The sequence below is a fragment of the Micromys minutus genome, assembly GCF_963924665.1.
Source record: "Micromys minutus genome assembly, chromosome: 13".
In the NCBI taxonomy this organism is placed as follows: Eukaryota; Metazoa; Chordata; class Mammalia; order Rodentia; family Muridae; genus Micromys; species Micromys minutus.
In genome coordinates, this window is record NC_137982.1 from 59,295,953 (window position 1) to 59,318,520 (window position 22,568).

General features: G+C 33.6%; 1 protein-coding gene across 1 annotated transcript; it reads right to left on the reverse strand.

Annotated features, from left to right (window-relative positions):
- Window positions 1-1,470: 1,470 nt before the first annotated feature.
- Window positions 1,471-2,373, reverse strand: LOC308429064 (olfactory receptor 4C15-like; the record flags this gene model as incomplete). The annotated part of the gene is made up of 1 exon (XM_080927712.1): window positions 1,471-2,373. One exon carries the CDS (start codon window positions 2,371-2,373, stop codon window positions 1,471-1,473), a length of 903 nt encoding a protein of 300 aa, XP_080783838.1.
- Between the last annotated feature and the right edge of the window lie 20,195 nt (window positions 2,374-22,568).

A 22,568-nucleotide genomic window follows, 5' to 3' on the forward strand; every position in this document is an offset into this window, starting at 1 on the left:
TCTGTGAATATATTTTTTAGTCAGCACTTGATTTTTTCAAGGGCTTGACAGTATGCATTGAAAACCTAATAGTTACAATAAGCGTAAAGTACATGCAAAACAAAACGCAACATGGAAATAGTCAAAGACTTCTTGTTTTGTAAATATATATATATATTTTTTGTTTTCTTTATTTCTTGGACTTCATACAGTCTGTGAGTTGTTACTGGGGGAGTGCAAGCCTCTGGGGTTAGCATCCCAATATCAGTGACTGCATATTATGTCTGTTCTTTTGTGACTGGGTTATCTCTCTCCAGTTTCTTTTTGGAAGCACTTAGGGCTGTGAGTTTTCCTCTCAGTACTGCTTTCATTGCATCCCTTAGGTTTGGGTATATTGTGTTATCGTTTTTATTGAATTCTAGAATATCCTTAATTCCTTTTTTTTTTCTTCTTTGACCCTGCAATCGTTTAACAGAGCGTTGTTTAGTTTCTATGTGTATGTGGGCTTTTTGTCGTCTTTGTTGTTGTTAAAGACGAGCTGTAGACCATGGTGATCTGAGAGGATGCATGGGAGTTGTTCAATCTTCTTATATCGATTGAGGCTCACTCTGTGTCCAATTATGTGGTCAATTTTCAAGAAGGTGCCATGGGGTGGTGAGAAGAAGGTGTATTCTTTTACTTTAGAATAATATGTTCTGAATATATCTATTAATTCTAGTTGGTTCAAAGTTGCTTTCTTTTCTTTTGAAGTAACTTCAATATTTTTTTCTCCCAATTTCAAGCACACATTTATTTTACCAACCAGTTTTAGTTAAACTTTTAAATAAAGGTATTTCCCTCACCTGGGGATCACTCCATGTGCAGCTACTGGTACTAAACACTGAGGCTGGTAGGTGCATGCTGGCAGGAACCAGATAGGGATGCCTCCTTAGGGATTCTGCCAGAATCATGCAGCTGAGCAGGCTTGCAGCTAACTATCAGACTGAGTACAGGGAAACTGGTGAGGGTGCTGGGGTGGGGGCGAGGGTGGGGAAAAAATAAGGAGCTGAATGGTAATGGTCTCATGGGAAGAACAGCATTGTCTACAAATCAAATCCTCCACAGCTCCCGTGGACTAGATCAACAAGCATCAGGCATGCATTGAGAGGCCCATGGCTCCAGTAGCATATGGACAAGAGAATAACAGTGTCTGTCATCAATGTGAGAAGAGACTTTTGGTCCAGTTAGGCCATGTTTTCCCAACTTAGATTTCAAAAATTTCATCTGAATCTTGAATTCATTGTTCAACAGCAAAATCCACAATGAAGTAAAACTCTCAAATTCACAGATCCCTTGTACAACAGTATTGGACTAAGAATGTGACATTGTGCTTAGTTACAACATTAAAAGTAATGAAAAGTAAATCTCAAATCATTCTGTTGATATAAAAAGTATCTTTCCCCACTGAAGTAAAAATTTTTAAAATTTATCAGAAACCACTATTAATCTTTTTCACATTTTGGTGATGGCATTCTTCATTTCCTTATTCCGGAAAGTATAAACCATAGGATTTAGCAATGGTGTAAGGACATTGATAAATATAAGCATATTTTTCTCAAAGGAGAATGCAGAAGTGGGCCTTGCATATATTAATAGACATGGAACAAAGCACAAAAGCATAACAGTTATATGGGATCCACAGGTGGAAAGAGCTTTACGGCGACCTTCAGAACTGTGGGCTCTCAGAGAAACCAAGACAACACCATAGGAGACAAGCAATAAAGAAAAAATTATAATGCATATAGCACCACTGTTAGCAAATATCAAAAGAACATAAATGTGTGTGTCAGTGCAGGCTAGCTTCAGTAATGGGAACAAATCACACATGTAATGATCAATGACATTGGGTCCACAGAAAGGCAGCTGCAATGTGAAGATAATTTGTATGATAGAGTGCAAGAAACCCCCTGCCCAGGATACTGCAACTAAAACTCCACAGAGCTTCTGGGTCATGATGGAAGAGTAGTGAAGGGGCTTGCAAATGGCCACATAGCGGTCATATGCCATGGATGCAAGGACAATCACTTCTGCCCCAGTGAAGAAGTGAACTGTAAACAGTTGTGTCATACAACATCCAAAGGAGATGGTCTTCCTTTCATAGAAGCAGTCTATAATTATCTTAGGTGTGACAGTAGAAGAAGTGCAGGCATCCAGGAGGGACAGGAATATCAAGAAGAAGTACATGGGGGAGCTCAGCAGTGCAGGGCTATAGATGATGGTCACCACAATAATCATATTGCCCCCAATAGTTGCAAGGTAGATAAACAGAAATAAAACAAATAGTGTTTTTTCAACATTCAGGTTCTGTGAAAGTCCCAGGAGTATGAACTCTGTGACAAAGGTCTGATTTTGCATGATTCTTAAAAAGAATGTGACAGTAACTTTTCTAAATATAAAATCTTCAAGTACAGAAAAATACTACTTGTAAAGTCATAATATCACCATCAATAATATTATATACACCTTAAGATTACTTTGATTAATTCTATTGCAATAGAAAATAAAATAAAATGCAAAAGGGTTTCTCAAGACAATAGTTGTGCAACCTGAAGAATTGATATAAATTTGGATGATTAAATACTTGAAAATAGTCAAATTCAAATATTTAACAAAGATATTTGTTTGAATGGAAATAAATACTTCATTTTCTAATAATCAGCTTTTAAAATTATGTTCTATTTCTTTAAAGAAAATCTTAAAAGAATATTGAAACTATAACCTAAATAAGAACAGTACACCAGAATATCTGGCTCTATGGGGATAGAGCCACAGCTGAGTAGCCTGCAGTAACTTGTCAGAGCCCTTCTTATGTACAATGGGAGAAAAGACAAAATGTATTTTTGTGCACATAAAAATCTTGGCTCCTTTTACAATGTAATTTATTACAGAAAACAATTATAAATTGTTCTTTCCTTCTACTTCATTTTATAATTTGACAGGAATAATATGGGCAGTACTCTGTTACCATCACCAAAAACAATATACTAAAGAGACCCTCTTTCAAAAAAATCCTAAGAAATAATTAAATAATCTGAGAAAATTTTACATGTCAGGTAGCAAGTTCCTGATAAACACTATAATATATATGTAATTATTACATTTTTATTTGTACATGTTTTAATCTAACTTGCAAGCCCTAATGAATAAGGAATTGATAACCAGAGATTAAAAAAAAAAAAAAACATGTTCCAAGACTTCTGAGATATCAAAGGAATCAGTTTTTTAAACTGTGGATTTTTTAAAAAATTTTTAGCTGCATTGATGGATATTCTTTCTTTTCTCTTTCTCACTAGTTTCAAGAAAACATCTTTTTGTGATCTCCCTGTGTTAATGTGACATTTTGACAAAGGCAACAAAAATTGATAAAAGTCCAAGTGATGGAGCAAATCTCACATGTATAAACTTGATACAACACATATCTGCAGAAGAGAAATCATTTATTCAATTTGTATTAGACTCTTGACACTTAATTTGCTGCATTATAATATTGGTTTACTTTTCAAACAAATATCATTTAATAAGTTATGACACATTGATGAAAATTTTTATGAGGCTACTATTAAACATGTTTGTAACCAATTTGTATGCTCATCTTTAAGGATTATGAAGAAAGTCAAAATTTAAATGTGAAAACTTTATTAAAAGTCCCATGACCTCAAAATTTTACATTCAATTAATTCACTTGAAAACTTAACTGCCTCTTGTAGACATGAAGTCAACATTTCATCGTCTGTATTCATATACCCTCTTTGCCATGGCTATAAAGAGTATCTCTTATTTTTCTTCTCTACACAACTGAAAGTTTATAGTAAATATGATTTTAAGTATAAATAACTCATTTGAAATGCATGCATATATAAAATATATATTGCATAGATGCATTTTTATTTAAAATTTGAAATTTAAAAATTCAATTTTTCTGTGAAGAAAAAAAAAATGTGACAAGTTTAATGACTATAATTTTAAAAGAACATTAACTATTTTACTTACAAATGTGTCTATTGTGAAGTGGTGCCATATATAATTTAAACCAAAGATTTATCTCATGATGTTCTCAGAGCATTTATGAACTAGATTCTATGATCTGAAGTCCGAATATATTCACTGGCTACTGCAAAAGAAACTGGAGTAAACTAACCCTATAAGGTTACTGGGTCAGATAATATATATATATGTTCAGCTGGGAAAAATCCATATATCATTTATTGGCTCATTTTCGGTTATAAAGCAAGATGGACAATGAACTGGAGTAACGAAAAAGATGACAAGCATGTTGCCATGAATAATAATTTCAGATTAAAAATCCACATACACGTACCAAGGTTTTTGAAAAAAAAAAAAAAAAAACTACACTAGACTCCTGATCTATGCCCCCAGCAGGCATAAACTCTTACTGTTTTTTTTTTTTTTTTTTTTTTTTTTTTTTTTGGAATACATCAAGATATTTTATATCACTGAAATTCTACAATCCTTGGTTTCACATGTGCAAATAGATTTCTTTAAAAGGAGCGTGAAAAGTTCTATGTGGAAAGAACATAAAAATAATCATGGAATTAGAATATGGAAAGAAAGGTATGAAATGTTACAAGTTTCTTACAGAAAGGCAGGCAGGTGACCTTTACTTTTTTTTCTGCTGATTATAATCCCTTAGCCTCATCCCCGGTTCTGCAGCAGAATATTTCCTGCTACCTCTATTATTTTCTGCCACCATCTCCAGTCATTCACAAAGTTTTTCTCCAATAGCCTCCCTCACACCCCATCACATTGTTTAAATCAACAAGTACCACAATCATTCCCTGGGATCTGCTGGCCACACTGGCCAAAGGAAACATATAAAAATTATTCACTATATGCCTTCCTCTGTAAATCTAATTCCACGGGTTCATCTCAAAATATCTTGAGCATAGCCTCTCCCTCTTTTCTTCAGCATTTACACTGAATTAGGCAGATCCCAGTGGCACACCCTGCATTCCTATCTCCTGTGGACCAGCTCAGTCACCTCCTTTTTCACTATTCAAATTCCTAAGTGTCAGCTCCCAATACCTAGAAAAGTTATACCCAGGTTTTCAGTCCTTCCACTGGGCTTAGATTCTAAAGTATTCAGACCAATAGACACACAGCTATTCTCCTGAGAACAAGAGAATGGACCAGTTGTTAACACCAATAATTACAATGATGTCAAACTTAGATGCCTAAATTCTAGTATATATATATATATATATATATATATATATATATATATATATATATATATATATATATATATATCAATGATTACCAAGGCAATATCTCTCCATATGATCACAGCAAAATAACAGTTGTCCCTCCAAAATGTAGTACAGCTGAGGCAAAAGATAAAGACCTTAAAATTGCCTCTATTAATATAATAGATATCCATTAACAGAAAATATATAAGTCCCCTGAAGAAATTTATGAAAACACACACAAAAAAAAACAGGTGAAGAAAATGAATGAGATAGCAAAGAACCTGAAAGTGGAAACAGAACAAATAAAGCAAATTAAGAACCTTTAAACATGGTAGCACATTAAAAAGATCATCTATCATGATCAAGTTAGTTTCATCCCAGAGATTCAGGGGGTAGTTCCACATACTAAATTTATGTCAATGTAATCTACCATATAAACAAACTAAAAAAAAAGAAACCCACATGGTCATCTCATTAAATGTCAGTGTTGAAGAGATCAGGCATTCAAGGGATATATCTAAATATAATAAAGTCAATTCATAGCAAGCTGTATAGCCAACATCAAATAAAATGGAAAGTAATTCAAAGGAATTCTACTTTCATGAGGAAGAAGATAAGGCTGTCAAATTTCTCAATATCTATCCAATATGATACTTATAGTGACAAATTTTATTGTAAAAAGTCAAAGTATCATTTTCAAACAATATAATACACTTCTATGATAAAAATTTCAAGATTTTTTAATAAAGGGGAAATCAATCAGAAGATGGAAATATCTTCTATCTACTCCCACCAACTCATAAATCTGTAGGATAAACTTGGTAAAAATTGTCATATTAATAAAAGCAATCTTTAAATTTTATACAATTACTACTAACATTCTAACATAATTCTCTACAGACTTTTTAAAAACTAAACTGAACTTCATATAAAGAAAAAGGACTAAGATAGCTAAAAAAATTTTATACAGTAAAATAACTTCTAGAGGTGTCAGCAATACTGATTACAACTGTATTATGAAGTTGTAGTATTAAAATCCACATAATTTTGGCTTAAAAGTAGGCAGGTTGATCCACTGAATCTAAGATAAGACACAGACATAAATCTACACACTAATTGACACATGATTTTTGTAAAGATACCATGACAAATATGCAAAAAAGTAAGAGACAAACCCTGTATACAGTGTTAGGAATTGCAATAGAACATCAAGTTTTGCAGCAATAAAAAATATGCAGATTATGTAGGTCAGAAGCTTATAGGTTGCTGATCTCCAACAGCCTTCCTGAGTCCCAGTCAGTTAATTATGAAATGAAGAAAGAAAACATCTATAAAAAATGGCTTCTAGTCTAACTTAATGTCTGCATGTAGAAAAATGCAAGTAGATAGCTATTTCTCACATTGCACATAACTCAATTTGAAGTGGATCAATGACCTCAATATAAAGAAGATTCATTTAACTTGATACAAGAGAAAGTAGGAATACTGGTGAATGTGTTGACACAGGACACAACTTTCTAAAAAACACCAATATCACAGGAAGTAAGATAAACAATTAATAAATGTAATTTCACAAAAATGAGAACTGTTGGTGGGATTGTAAACTGGTGCAACCACTCAAAATCAGTCTGGTCGTTCCTAAGAAAATTGGACATAGTTCTACCTGAAGACCTAGTTATTCCACTTCTGGGCATATACTCCAGAGATGCTCCAACATACAATAAGGGCACATGCACTACAATGTTCATAGCAGTCCTATTTATAATAGTGAGACACTGGAAAGAACCCAGATGTCCTTCAGTAGATGAATGGATACAAAAATTATTGTATATTTACACAATGGAGTACTACTCAGCTATTAGATACAATGACTTTATGAAATTCCTAAGAAAATGGATGCATCTAGAGAATATCATTCTGAGTGAGGTAACCCAGTCACAAAGGAACAGACATAATATACAGTCACTGATAATTGGATACTAATTCCAGAAAGCTCTGAACACTCCAGAAACAACTCACAGGCCATATAAAGCTCAAGAAAAACAACAGCCAAAAAATGAAAGCCTCAGTCCTTCTTAGGAAAAAAATAAATTTATAGCACCCTTGCAGAGTGTGGTACACATGGACCTTAAATCATTAATAATCCAGGAACTCAAAATATAACCTTGTGGCAATTTTTGGTATTCAAAGATCATTATGCTTAATTTATACTCAGTAAGAAAACTGACTGTTTCCGTGTTAAGTTCTCTCCTACATGTCCTTTATGCTTATGGTAACTAGTGGGATTTCAATGCATGCTATCATACCTCTAAATGAATTAAGGACTGACAAAAAATATATTCATATAGTGTTATTCCAAAATGCCTTTAAAAACTGTATATGTATCCCTCCTTTTTTAAAAATAAAGTTGTAAGAGAGAAAAAAAGAAAAGTATTATAAAACTCATTGTTACACACACAAATATGTATAGCTTTCATCCTTCATCAAAGATGTTTTTCTTTTCATCAGAAAAACATCCCTACAGAAAAGCAAAACTGGTTAGATTATCCAGATCAACTGATCTTATGGCCAGAAGTTTCATCTAAAACTCAAATCCAGCACGTAATGCTTAGGTGGAATTCTGGAGCGGTATAGAAAAATTGTAATAACCAGAGGAAATGAAACTCTTCTGTGTCACCCAGAAATGACACAGATATTAAATCTATGGTATATTTCAACAGTATGGTTGTCTAAACAAGAACAAGGACACCAATAGATATACTAATGTAGAAGACAGAAATCCCATGGGCCCTATCTCTAAACAAAGTATTACAGGCAAATAATGAACCTTTGAGGGAGGGAGAATTGAACTTAACCAAAGATGAGCTCCCATCTGGATACCTAAAAAGTGATCAACTCATATATAATTTAGACAAATGCAACAATAAACAAACTCATCCAACCTGACCTGTAATTTTTTTTTGTATAGTATATAGCTATAATAATAAAAATAGGGTATCAATTTGACACTTTGTTAGGAAGAAGACACGGGAAGCCTCGAGAGAAGGAATTTGGGAAGGGTTGGAGGAAGAACATAAAAGGGGAGAAATATGTAATTATATTTACTTTGAAAAATAAATGAAAAACTAGAGGTAGTAATAAAAACTTAAGCTATGTAGATAGAACTTATTATTTAGATAAGACAAATATTTGTGTTTTTATTCACCATTTTTACAAATGAATGCACAGCAAAATAGTGTGTTTGTATAAAAAAAAAGTATGTGAAGTATTACCAGAGCCCTCTGTTTTCTGTTATTTATGTTACTCTCAAAATGAACTAAATAAAGTATTGTTTTGAAATTTAAAACATGTTTTCTTACTTCTGTAAAGGAGCTACAATATCAGCATTCTACCAATACAATAACAATGGAAACAAGGCAGCTACCCCCAAGACCAATCCAGGTATTTTAAACTTGACTTTCTTGTTCAGGATTCAGAACTCATGAAGCTACTAAGGGAAACACGCTTTGTACCTGTAAGCATTGAAAGATCTTTAGTCATTGTCCTCTATTGTTTTTTGTTTGTTTGTTTGTTTGTATTGTTTGTTTTTGTTTTTGGATGAATAGCTTCTGAGCATCTCCTGTGATGGTTTGAGTGTCTGACTTACAGATTTTGCTTTTGTTTCTTCCAATCTTGGATGGAAGCTATGATATGATCACAATATCTTGTACATATGTATGAAATGCTCAAATTTTAAAATTCTGTATAAATAGAGTTAACAAGCAAGTGTGAACTATGATCTCCATGTGTCATAAACAAAGTAACCAGAGTTGAAAAGAAATAGACTTTATTCCAATAGTTGTAGAAAGACTTATGTAAAACCAAATGCTCACAATCTCATCATGTAGCTTAGGATGACTATGAATTTATATCTTCTACTTCTTCCTCAGAAATCTGGAATTATAAGCTTGTATTACTGCATTCTGTCAAATGTGTAGATTTTATAATTATAACCAAAAACTATTTATTAAAATCCATGTTAAAATTGACATTAGCATGTTATAAATGTGTCTGCCTGCCTGCCAAAATGTAGAGGAAATATTGAATCAGTCAAGGGAAAAAATGTACTTTTAAATTATATTTAAAAACAGATTTCAATTATTTTGACATTTCTTTATTCATGCAATAGTTATGGGATACATTTAGATATAGTTTCAGAATCTAAAAACTGTTCTTATTTTCAAAAGGAGATTTCACTCCTAATTTTTTTCTAAAAATAAATGATATGAGAAAAATTAAAACATAATATAATGCAGTACCTAAAAACTGAAAATTGAGAACAAGGTAAAACATTCATAACGGTTGATGTAGTTAAGTAAGACTATATTACAAATTAGTATCACATGATTCTATGAATATAACTAATTACACAATATATCAAAAATGATGCTCTCTTAGAGTATTATAAATGAAAAAATAAGAGGAACACTAATTTGACATTCATAGATATCATAAATATAAACTATTTTCTAGAAGGGAGTTTAAAATAATAAATTCCATCAGTAAGAAAATTTTTGTTTTTATTATAATTAATAAATTAGAAATTTAATATTATGATTAAATGAACTAAAAAATTTTCTCTAAATTTCTGAAAAATAAAGATTTTCTGTCCATATTGATTATCAAATTTGGAAGTAACGATTTAATTTAACAGGGCATCTCATCTGGACTATTTCATTATATTATAATCTTTCCATGTATTGGATGTGACCCTATCCCAATTCATTTCTCTTTGGTGTCCAATCCATAGACTCATTTAGGAAAATCTCAATTGTTTTATATTGTTATCTAGAAATATAATAGATACTATCTACTATATTACACTAAAATGTTCCATAATCTTTTTCATAGCAGTCATGCATTTGAAACTCTTACAGGGGTAAAAACTTTTCTCAGGGAGCACAAAGCAGAAACTGAGGTCACTGAGCTCTCTCCTAAGCAGTGACCTAGGAAAATCTACCATTCACATTGCCTGGTATTTACAGCTCAAATAATTGTAGTGTCAATAATCCCTCACACAACAGAAGGTCTTCATTAACTGTAAGGTACATGTAACATTCAAAATGGTCAGAGGAGTGAATAGAGAATTACCATTATAAATAGGTAATTTTAAATATATTTAAAATAAATGTCTATGTTTTTATACTTTTCTTAGTCATTACATTCTGATGAGAGTTTCCCCTCCCTTTTCTTCTCCCAGTCCTCTGATCTTCTCTCTCCCCTAGAACCACTCTTCCTCTATTTCCCTTTGAAAGACAAGAGAAAGCCTCCCATGGATGTCACCTGAACATGACATTACAAGTTACAATAACAATATGCTCAATCTCTTACATTCAATGCCAAAACTGGGACTGGGACATTTATCAAGCTACAAAACAAGAAGTCTATCTTGCTGGCAAATGGTTCCTGGAATAAATCTGCTATAAAACTTCTGGAAGTGATGAAACAATGACTTTTCCAAATTGAGACTCTAGAATCCCAGGATATAACTAAACATGACAAAAGAAAAAGGAAGAAGAAAAACAAACAATCCCAAAGGTCTATTGTTTTTATACATGATGAAAATTTATTTATGTTATACATGATATTAACCCATATGTTTAATTTCCCGAGTCCATCCTATTTTTATATATTATCTATTTAAATAGTTATAATAATTTATTTATTTATTTTCTACTTGTAGAAGCTTCATTTCCTGAAATTAGGACTATCAGAGTTTATTTCCTTGACTTCCTGAAAAATAAGTTTCTTTCAGAGTACTGATCTTTTCTCTGCCCAATGTGTTATTTTTTTTCCCTTAAATGTCTCAACTTTCCCAATATTTCTTGAAATTTAGGGCAAAAAGATTTTTTTACATGTTCTTCCCATTGGGTTTCTTAAGCCTCTTTGATGTCTTAATGACTGTGCTTATTTCAAAATGGAGAGCAAGTCAAAACCCTACCACCAAATTACCTCACCCACTTAGTTTTCCTAACAGTTCAAAGAATGCTAATGCATTGAGGAATCTAAGTGGGCAAAATTAAATCAGAAAGCTTCACTATATGACTTGAGTTAAATTTTTTTATAATCGGTATTCCTCTGTCACCTGTGACAGTATGTATTTGTGGAACAACAATAGACAACTTTATAATGGTTAGTTACTAGTTTATTGATAAATATACATTTAAGTAATCAAAGTATTAACAGACTATATATATTTGTGCTAGATATACAAATTGTTTGAATTTAATAAGAAGTTAAAAATTTGAGAGTATGTTTAATTTTACTAAACCTGGAAAAAAAAATGAATGCCTAAAAAATAATTGGAAAGAACCTTCTTGGACGGTTAAATAGATGGAAGGACTTTCTGCTACAACAGATATTTGAGCCTCATGGGATCTTGAGCAATTATTTCTTATGAGGTATCATTTTATGGTCTCATATAATGTTTTAATAAGTTGATATAACATTAATATTTGTCATAAAATTTCTACTAAGATTAAGTAATCTGAACTTCAGAGTTTATAACAGTCTCTCAATAACAAATAGTTGTGAGGAAAAAGACATACGATTTGCTAAATGCAGTAGGCTGCACACAATACCCCTGTTAAATCATTTTATTAAAAATTTAAAAATCTTTCATGAAAGTGCATGGTATCTTACTTTACCGCACCAATATTTATTCTGTGAAAAATCTAAAGATTGTTGTCCTTTTCATTTGTTGCTAATCAAAATTCTCTGCTTGTTTCCAGGGCATACTTCCACATCTAAAGAAAACCCTGAGAGAAGCTCTGGCAGTAAGGATGAAGGATGTTACCTCTACTTCTTGGCTGCTGTATCCGTCATGGTTGCTGAACAAAACATAATGAAGGATCCAAAATTGTCTCCTCATTACATCTGGAATTTAAAGAGGATTCCCTGAGACATTGTGAATCTCAGAGAATCATTCTTAGCTCTCTCAGGACTTAAAAATTTTCTGGCCACATGAGATCCAAGAACCAGTTGGTGTAATGTTTCACTTATTCCACAATTTACAGTGCTTTCCTGGCCATCTTGTTTTTTTTTTTTTTTTCAATTTAGAGAAGGTTTTATTTGATAATAAATTCATATACCATCCTTTTCAGATAGACTATTTTATAATGGGTGAAATAGTGTCTCTTTGCAGAACTTACTTAAAATGATGTCTGTCAAAGGTATCTATCAATGAATATGTAAGGAAATATGTAAAGACTGTCCATTAATAAAAATGTTTCATTTATAAATCAATGTGTTATACATAATAAGAAGATATTTTTCCCCAGGACAGAGGCAAAATAAAATTAGATTCTTAGAAGCAATTCCTTATAAATTTAATCTTAGAACAGTTCCAGATATAGCCCTCTTCTCTCTAATGAATCTCAGAATTTCTCATATATACTAGCTAGTTCTCATAGTGCTAGAAGATATAAGGTAAGCTATCAGAGGATGAAGTTAATTATAGGTCCCACCAAACTGTGATCACTGAAAGATTCAATAATTACTTGCCTAAACAAGATATGTTCATTGGTTCAATAGGGACATAAAAGAAACTAAATGACCAATAACTTTCTAGTTGCACTTAAGACTTGCCTCACTAGATTGAACTCAAGACTTGCACTATTAATAAGAGCAAGAACCAGTGGTTACATAGGTCATAGGTCCTATAGGAAAGTCTCTTATTATTCTGTTAAGTGGACATAGTTTAAATGACACAAGATTACACGGCATCTTTTAACTCTGATTTTCTCTCTTCTTTTTAATTTGCAGAGAAACTTGTTTTTTTGGATGACAATTAATACATGCACCTATAAATTATCAATTTTTAGAGAATAAGTGAGGAAGGAGTGGGATCACTGAGCCCAAATGGGGTGTCTACATTATACCCCTTCCCACAAGGCTTGGGGGCCATTGAGAAAAAACTTTAAAAATATACTGAAAAGAAAGATGATTATAAGAAAACTTCTTCTGGAAACCACAGAATAACAGTACATATGAAATCACATCAGTTGTAAGATATCTAGAAATTATCATATAAAATCACAGCATAGAAGTAGTAAACAGGTGAGGGCATTCTATCTGAGGAGATATTGGCATTTGAAGCTGATGAGAGACTGAATGTTTTTTAAGGTTTCAATCCTGGTAGGTCAGCAAATCTCAAGGACACATCCCATACTTGCACAACACAAAATGGATTTGGTGTTGTAATAGTTCATTTTAATAGAAAGCAATTTTGTTTTTGTGAGTGTTTACAAATCACTGAAAGACCCCAGACTGAAATAGTTTGCAGAGATTAAGAGTATGTATTCTACAGAAACATCTGTAGGTGAGGATCAATCATCCAAGCAAACTGTCAGTGAACATGAGGGAAGCTCACAGGTCCCTTTTAAAGACAGTTAGGAGTTTTCTAATTGTGTTTAGGTTACCTTTGCCATGATTAGTTGAACATATAGTATAGGATTTTTTTATACTTCTGATTGGTTCATACCTCAAAGAAGAGAGGGTTACTTTTCCTTATCTGTTGTAAGCCCCTAGACAGATTTCAAAGCATTTGCTGACTGGCTGTCCTTTTCCTGAAGGTTTTTCGAGAAGACTGAGAAACTGAAGTATAAGGCTTAATATGTATGACTATTTCAAAGTGAAGTGAGTTATATACTCTCATTTTCCCATCTGAATTAGAACTGGATCAAATCTTTGATTTGTCAGTTTTCTCAAGATCTGAGTCATTGTCCACTGTGGGGATTGCTGGAGAATAAATTCAGTCCTAAGGACCTTAAGTTTTATTGCCAAAATGCAGACCTAGACAAACCAGGGTCTTAATGAGCCATAGTCCACAATTCATGGTAAGATTTAGAAAGATGGTCTGCCCATCGCCCCATTACTGAGACTAGAGGGAACTAACAAAAGGGGTTTTGGAGTAAAGGAAGGGTGGAAAAAATTGAAACACTGGGATTTGATTCTTACCTCTAACAGGTCTTTGAGTTGTTGAGAGGCTTTCAATCTGATATCCAGGTAATCTGATCTTCAATCAGTAAAGTTATTCATATGAGAGTGGTGAATTCAAGTTTTGTTCCTTTTCAGCAAGGGCCAAGGGTATTGTCTTTTTGACTTAGCATTTCAGCTTATTAGGTGGAACAATGGATGATGACATTTTTTCATTTGTAACTGTTCTGGCAGTCTTTAAGGGAGTTTTCATTGGGGCCCAAGAAGATTGAAATATTAGTCAAAGGCTGGTCAATGGGGCTTTAATCAGAAACATCTGATTAGCTGGTGCAACTAGAAGACAGGGAGTAATAACATAGGCTGGACTAGTTTCAACAAGTACAGAGCTCAGCAGCTAGCAGTCCTCAGTTGATCTCTGTATGGAGTCTGTCAGCAGAGTGAAAATCTGCTGAGAGAAATATAGACCATAGACAAAAGTTAAAGATCTCTGATAATAGAAGGTAAGTAATCTGAAGACCAAGGAGGAAAATCCCATCTTTGAGAATAGACAGATACACTTACCTGAAGTCTATTCTATCTCTGGCATCTGGATTCAAGCCTTACTGCCTTTTTCATTTTCTGAAGTTTGTGTAAATTTTAGTTTATGAAAGGGTGTACATTACTAGAAAAAGCAGTTAGTAGGTGTATGTAAGACAGCATGTAAGACTTACAGTATGTAAGACTCATGCCTGTGAGACATAATAAAAGCTATAGGTTTGGGTTAAAAGACAGGGAACATTCTTTTCTCAGTCCAGAGGGCTGAATATACAAAGGAAACAAATATTTTTAGTGAGATGAGAAGCACATTTAAGTCTATATTTAGGAAACAACCAAAGGGATCTATACTCTTGAACTATGGACTAAATTGTAAGCACCCAGCATTTCACTAGCTTATCAGAGCTCCATTGATCAGTGTTACAATTCTAAACTTTTAAAATATAAAAATAGTATAAAAATAGCATGAGGGGTATAAAATATTTCTTCTTCTTTTTAATATTACTTAAATCATTTTATACATCTACAGTTTGCATTTATTATGATATACTTTAGAACCTCTTCCATCTGAAATCATTTTTGTCATGTCCTCTAACCAACCTCACTCACATTACCAACCTCAATACTTTTCTTAGACGTTCGAACACTTTTTTAGAAGCTTTTGAATCATCATACCTTAAATAAACTTTTCCTATCCACTTATTCACCATGAAACACAAGTTATTAACATCATTCATTTAATATGAACCCTGCAAGAAAAAAAAAATGTTTGTTCTTTTTTTTTTTTTTAATATGAGACTTAGTAGGACATTCTTTTTCTTAACTAACTAATGAATTGACTAATGAACTAATAATGCAGTGGTGAATTACCTTGAGATAAGGAGCAAGTTTCCTATTGTCTGACTGTTAATCTACAGTTAACCTAATCAACATGATCAAACTTGAGAATGATAAAGTATAATATAATGAAAATATAATATATTCATTAAAATGACAGTGGTAAGTCTGAAGTCTGTTACCTTAAGAGTTCTCCCAGATTCCTGAGGTTTCTATCACAACTTGGGCAGAGGCAGTCAGGCCACCTGGCCCAGAAGATGAGAAGTTTTTTTGTGGGGCAGAAGCATTGGAAAGACTGAACTCACATGTTCTTAAGCAATGTATGAGGATCAATTATCTTATGTCCTCTGTTTGCCCACAGTTTATACTAGTTCCTGGCAGCAGGTGAAACATTGTAGCAGCTATGCTCAAAAGTATCATACCACAATTCAGGTGGTATCCTTTGTCACTGTGCTCTTATACTTCTTGGAAATCTTGGGAGGGTCACTGTTAGGATTTGGAAATCTCTGTCTTTCATAGTGAGTTTAAACATATTAATATTGTAATAAACTGTATTTCTTCTTAGCACAATTGAAATATATCTATGAAAATACTAAAGGATATGATGACTCATAAAATTACTGGCTATCATTGTACATTTCTCAATTATGGTAGTTTTTGTAACTGAAGTCTGTTACGTTTGAGCCTTTAAAAATTATGACTTTGAGTTGAAGTTGTTCTAGTATCAAAATAAAACTTTTCTATCTATAAACATAGTTCATAAGGAAACTGGAATTTTTTTCTTATTTTTTAATTGCATATCTTTATTTACATTTAAAATGTTATCCTCTTTCCTTGTTTCCCCTCCAGAACCCCTGTATCCTATCCCTTTCCTCCTGCTTCAATGAGTGTGCTCCACCACAGAAACAACCACTTCCTTTAACCTCCTTGCTCCAACATTTCCCTTCCCTGGGGCATTGAGGCTTGGCAGGACCAAGGGCTTCTCCTCACACTTATGCCCAACAAGGACATCCTCTGCTACATATGCAGCTGGAGCCATTGATAAATTAAGCATATGGGTAACCGAAGGATAAGGATTAAATCGCTACATACAATTGATCATTTTGAGATTGTAAATTCACATGGCAGGTTACAAGTCATGTAGCTGATAGACATAGATAGACACATACATACATATATAGATACATAGATAGATTAGTAACAGACATGGTCACTACTATTTTAAACACTTTTTTTTATCTTATGTTATCTATCTATCTATCAATCTAACTATATCTATATTTCTTTCTGTTGAGGTAGAGATAGAGATTTTAAATTATATTTACAGAATTGGTTTTAAAGTTTTCAAGTTTTGCTGCCAGCAAGGAAATTCTTGTATGTGAAATCATAAAGGTACAGGTTCAAGACATCATTGAAGTTATATTATTTATAATCTTATTCTTTATAAGTCAGAATTCTAGGACAGTAGTTGTATAAAATATTATTTCAATTTAAATGTATTTTTAGAGATCCTTTTCCTTGGGTTGGCTCATGCTGTATGCTGTTCGCTCATATCCTGAGTTTTAAGCTAAATTTTTGTTATCGATGTTATAGAAGTGTTTAATCACTCAATAACTTATAAACTAGAAATCTCTTGTCAAGGGTTTATCAATCTTGTTAATTTTCTCAAAGAATCATTCTTTAAATGGATCTTTTTGTTTCTATTTGGTCTATTTCTACCCTATGTTTATTTCTTGCCATCAAGTTCTCTTGGGTGTATCTGCTTCTTTTTATTCTAGAGGTTTGAGCTGTGCTGTAAAGTTGCTGGAGTATGCTCTCTCCAGTTTCTTTTTGGAAGCACTCAGAGCTATGAGTTTTCCTCTCAGTACTGCTTTCATTGCATCCCATAGGATTGGGTATGACATGCTTGAATTTTCATTGAATTTTAAAAAATCCTTAATTTCTTTCTTTCTTTTTTTTTTAAATTCTTTGAACAACTTTATTTTAAAAAACAAAGATAAATGTACAAATTTTAAGGATTTTTGCATTAAAGTATACGAATACATTTTTGTCAATGTTTGGCTTTTTTTTTCAAAGGTTTGATAGTGTGCATTAAGGTTTTACTACTTACAATGAGCATAAAGTACATGTAACACAGGATGTAACCCGGAATTTGTCAACGTTTTCTTGGTGTGTAAGGATTGAGCATAATGATTTTTTTCTTTTCTTTCTTTTCTTTCTTTTTTTTTTCTTGAGCTTCACACATTCTGTGAGTTGTTTCTGGAGTGTACAGTGCTTTCTGGGGTGAGTATCCCATTATCAGTGATTGAATATTATGTCTGTTCTTCTGTGACTGGGTTATCTCGCTCAGGATGATATTCTCTAGATGCATCCATTTTCTTAAGAATTTCATTACGTCATTGTTTCTCATAGCTGAGTGGTACTCCATTTTGTAAATGTACTACAATTTTTGTATCCATTCAGCTTCTGAGGACATCTGAGTTCTTTCCAACTTCTGGCTATTATAAATAGAGCTGCTATAAACATTGTGCTGCATATATCTTTGTTGTGTAATAAAGTGTCTCTGGGGTATATGCCCAGAAGTGGAATAGCTGGGTGTTCAGGTAGTACTATGTCCAATTTTCTGAGGTATCACCAGACTGATTTTCAGACTGGTTGTATCAGTTTGCAACCCCATTAGCAGTGGAGAAGTGTTCCTCTTTCTACGCAACCTTGCCAGCATCTGTTTTCATCTGAGTTTTGGTTCTTGACCAATCTGACTGGTGTGAGGTGGAATCCCAGGTTGTTTCGCTTTGCATTTCCTGATGGCTAAGGATGTCTAACACTTCCTCAGATATTTCTCAGCCATTCGATATTCCTCAGCTGAGAATGTTTTGTTTAGCTCTGTACCCCATTTTTTAATAGGGTTATTTGTTTCTCTGGAGTCTAGCTTTATGAGTTCATTGTATACCTTGGATATTAGGCCTCTATCTGATGTGGAGTTGGTAAAGATCTTTTCCCATTCTGTTGGCTGCCGTTTTGTTTAATTGACAATGTCCTTAGCCTTACAGAAACTTTGAAATCTCATTAAGTCCCATTTGTTAATCTTTGACCTTAGAGCTTGAGCCAGTGGTGTTTTGTTCAGAAAATTTTCTCCTGTGCCTATGTGTTCTAAGGTTTTCCCTACTTTCTCATCTAATTGTTTCAGTGTACCTGGTTTAATGTGGAGATCTTTACTCCACATACACTAGAGCTTTTTACAAGAGATAAGAAAGGGTCTATTTTCATTCTTTTGCATGCTGAGTGCCAGTTGGACCAGCACCATTTGTTGAATAGGCTGTCCTTTTTCCATTGAATGTTTACAGCTCCTTTGTCAAAAATCAGATGACCATATACATGAGCGCTCATTTCTGGATCTTCTATTCTATTCCATTGATCAATGTGATTATTTCTGTGCTAGTACCATGCAGTTTTCAACACAATTGCCTTGTAATATAGGTTGAGGTCAGGGATAGTGATTCCCGCAGATGTTTTCTTGTTTTGGGGGATGGATTTTGCTATTCTAGGTCTTTTGTTATTCCATATGAAATTGCACATTGATCTTTCCAATTCCATGAAAATCTTGGTTGGAATTTTGATGGGAATTGCATTGAATCTGTAGATTGCTTTTGGTAGGATGGCCATTTTTAAAATGTTGATCTTTCCAATCCATGAGCATGGGAGATCTTTCCAGTTTCTGAGATCATCCTCAATTTCTGTCTTTAAAGGTTTGAAGTTCTTGTCATACAGGTCCTTCACTTGCTTAGTTAGAGTCACACCAAGGTTTTTCATAGTTTTTGTGATGATTGTGAAGGGTACCTTTACCCTAATTTCTTTCTCCACATGTATTTCCTTTGAGTATAGAAAAGATACTGATTTGTTTGAGTTAATTTTGTATCCAGCCACTTTGCTGAACTTGTTTATCAGGTGTAGGAGTTCTCTGGTGGAATTTTTGGGGTCACTTAAGTACACTATCATGTCATCGGCAAAGATTGATGTTTTTATCTCTTCCTTTGCAATTTGTATCCCCTTGATCTCCTTTTGCTCTCTAATTGCTCCAGCCAGGACTTCCAGTACTATGTTGAATAGGTAGGGGAAGATTGGGCAGCCTTGTCGGGATCCTGATTTTAGCGGGATTGATTCAAGTTTCTCCCCATTTAGTTTGATGTTGGCTGTTGGTTTGCTGTATATTGCCTTTATTATATTTAAGTATGGACCTTGGATCCCTGTTCTTTCCAGGACTTTTAACATGAAGGGTTGTTGAATTTTGTCAAATGCATTCTCAGCATCTAGAGGGATGACCATGTGATTTTGTTCTTTGAATTTGTTTATATGGTGGATTACATTGATGGATTTCCTTATATTAAACCATCCCTGCATCCCAGGGATTAAGGCTACTTGGTCATGATGAATGATCGTTTTGACGTGTTCTTGGAGTCGGTTTGCAAAAATTTTGTTGAGTATTTTTGCATCAATATTCAAAAGTGAGATTGGTCTGAAGATCTCTTTCCTTGTAGGGTCTTTATGTGGTTTAGGTACAAGGGTTATTGTTGCCTCAAAAAATGAGTTAGGTAGTATTCCATCTGATTCTATCTTTTGGAATAGTTTGGAGAGTATTGGTGCTATATCCGGAATAAATGTCTGACAAAATTCTGCACTGAACCCATCTGAACCTAGGCTTTTTTTTTGGTTGGGAGGCATTTGATGACTTCTTATATTTCTTTAGGTGTTATAGGATTATTTAAATGGTTTCCTTGGTTCTGGTTTAACTTTAGGATCTTGTATCTGTCTAGGAATTCGTTCATTTCCTCCAGGTTTTCCAATTTTGTAGAGTATAAGTTTTTGTAGTAGGATCTGATGATTTCTTGAATTTCCTGTTTCAGTTGTTATGTCTCCACTTTCCTTTCTGATTTTTTTAATTTGTATACTCTCTCTTTGCCCTCTAGTTAGTCTGGCTAGGGGTTATCAATCTTGTTGATTTTCTCAAAGAACCAACTCTTGGTTTTTTTGATTTTTTCAATGGTTCTTTTTGTTTTTATTTGGTCTATTTCTGCCTTAATTTTGGTTATTTCTTGCTGTCTACTCTTCTTGGGTATATATCCTTCTTTTTGTCCTAGGGCTTTTAGCTGTGCTGTCAGGTTGCTGATGTAAGCTGTCTCCATTAAGCACTTAGGGCTATGTGTTTTCCTCTCAGTACTGCTTTCATTGCGTCCCATAGGATTGGGTATGTTGTGTTTCCGTTTTCGTTGAATTCTTGAAAATCCTTAATTTCTTTTTTTATTTCTTCTTTGACCCTGCTATCCTGTAATACAGCATTGATTATTTTCCCTGTGTATATGGGTTTTTTGTTGTCTTTGTTTTTATTAAAGAACAGCCTTAGACCCTGGTGATCTGAAAGGAGGCATGGGAGTATTTCAATATTCTTGTGTCAATTGAGGCTTGTTCTGTGTTCAATTATGTGGTCAATTTTCAAGAAAGTGCCATGAGATGCTGAGAAGAAGGTGTATTCTTTTGTTTGAGGATGATGTGTTCAGTAAGTATCTATTTATTCCATTTGGTTCATAGTGTCTATTAGTTATACAGTGTCCTTATTCTATTTCTGTTTCCATGATCAGTCCATTGGTGAGAGTGGGGTATTAAAGTCTCCCACAAATATTGTGTGGGCTAAAATCTATCTTTTGAGCTTTAGTAGGGTTTTTTTTATGAATATGGGTGCTTTTGTATTTGGAGCATATATGTTAAGGAATTGACAGTTCCTCCTGACAGATTTCCCCTGTAATGAGTAAAAAGTGTCTTTTCTTATCTTTTTTGGTCACTTTTGGTGGAAAATCTACTTTATTTGATATTAGAATGGCCACTCCAGCTTGCTTCTTGGGGCTATTTGCTTGGAAATTTTTCCCCAACCTGTTATTCTGAGATAGTGTCTGTCATTGTCTCTGAGATGTGTTTCCTGTATGTAGCAAAATGTTGGGTTTTGTTTATGTGTCTGGTCTGATAGCCTATATCTTTTTATTGGGAAGTTGTGTCCATATATGTTAGTAGATATCAAGAGATAGTGGCTGCTATTTCCTGCTATTGAAGCTTTGGTAAGTTGAATTGTTCCTGCGTGCCTTCTGTCTTTTGGTTCTCTTGCTTAGAAGTATTCTTGTTTCCACTATGAGGTGTTTCCCCTCATTATATTGTTTTTCTCCCTATGATTCATTGTGGTGTTGGGTTTGGGTTCATATATTGTGGTTCAATATAAGGAAGTCCATCAATGTAATCCACAATATAAATAAACTCAAAAAATAAAACACATAATTATCTCATTAGATGCTGAGAAAGCATTTGACAAAATCCAACACCATTTCATGGGAAAAGACTTGGAGAGTACAGGAATCCAAAACCTATACCTAAACATAATAAAAGCAACATACAGCAAACTAACAGTCAACATCAAACTTAATGGTGAGAAACTTGAAGCAATCCCACTAAAATCAGGGACTCGACAAGGCTGCCCACTCACCTGTACCTATTCAACATAGTACTGGAAGTCCTGACCAGAGAGATTAGACAGCAAAAGGAAATCAAAGAGATACAAAATGGAAAGGAAGAAGCAAAAACATCACTATTTGCAGATGACATAATAATGTACTTAAGGGACATCACAACTTCCACCAGAGAACTCCTACAGCTAATAAACAGGATAAGAAAATTGGCTGAATATAAAATTAAATCAAACAAATCAGTAGCCTTTCTATATTCAAAGGGCAAACATGTGGAGAAAGAAATTAGGGAAAAGATACCCTTCACAATAGTCACAAAAACTATGAAATACCTTGGTGTGACTCTAACTAAGCAAGTAAAGGACTTCTATGACAAGAACTTCAAACTTCTAAAGAAGGAAATAGAGGAAGATTTAAGAGAATGGAAAGATCTCCCATGCTCATGGATTGGAAGGATCAACATTTTAAAAATAGCCATCTTAGCAAAAGCAAT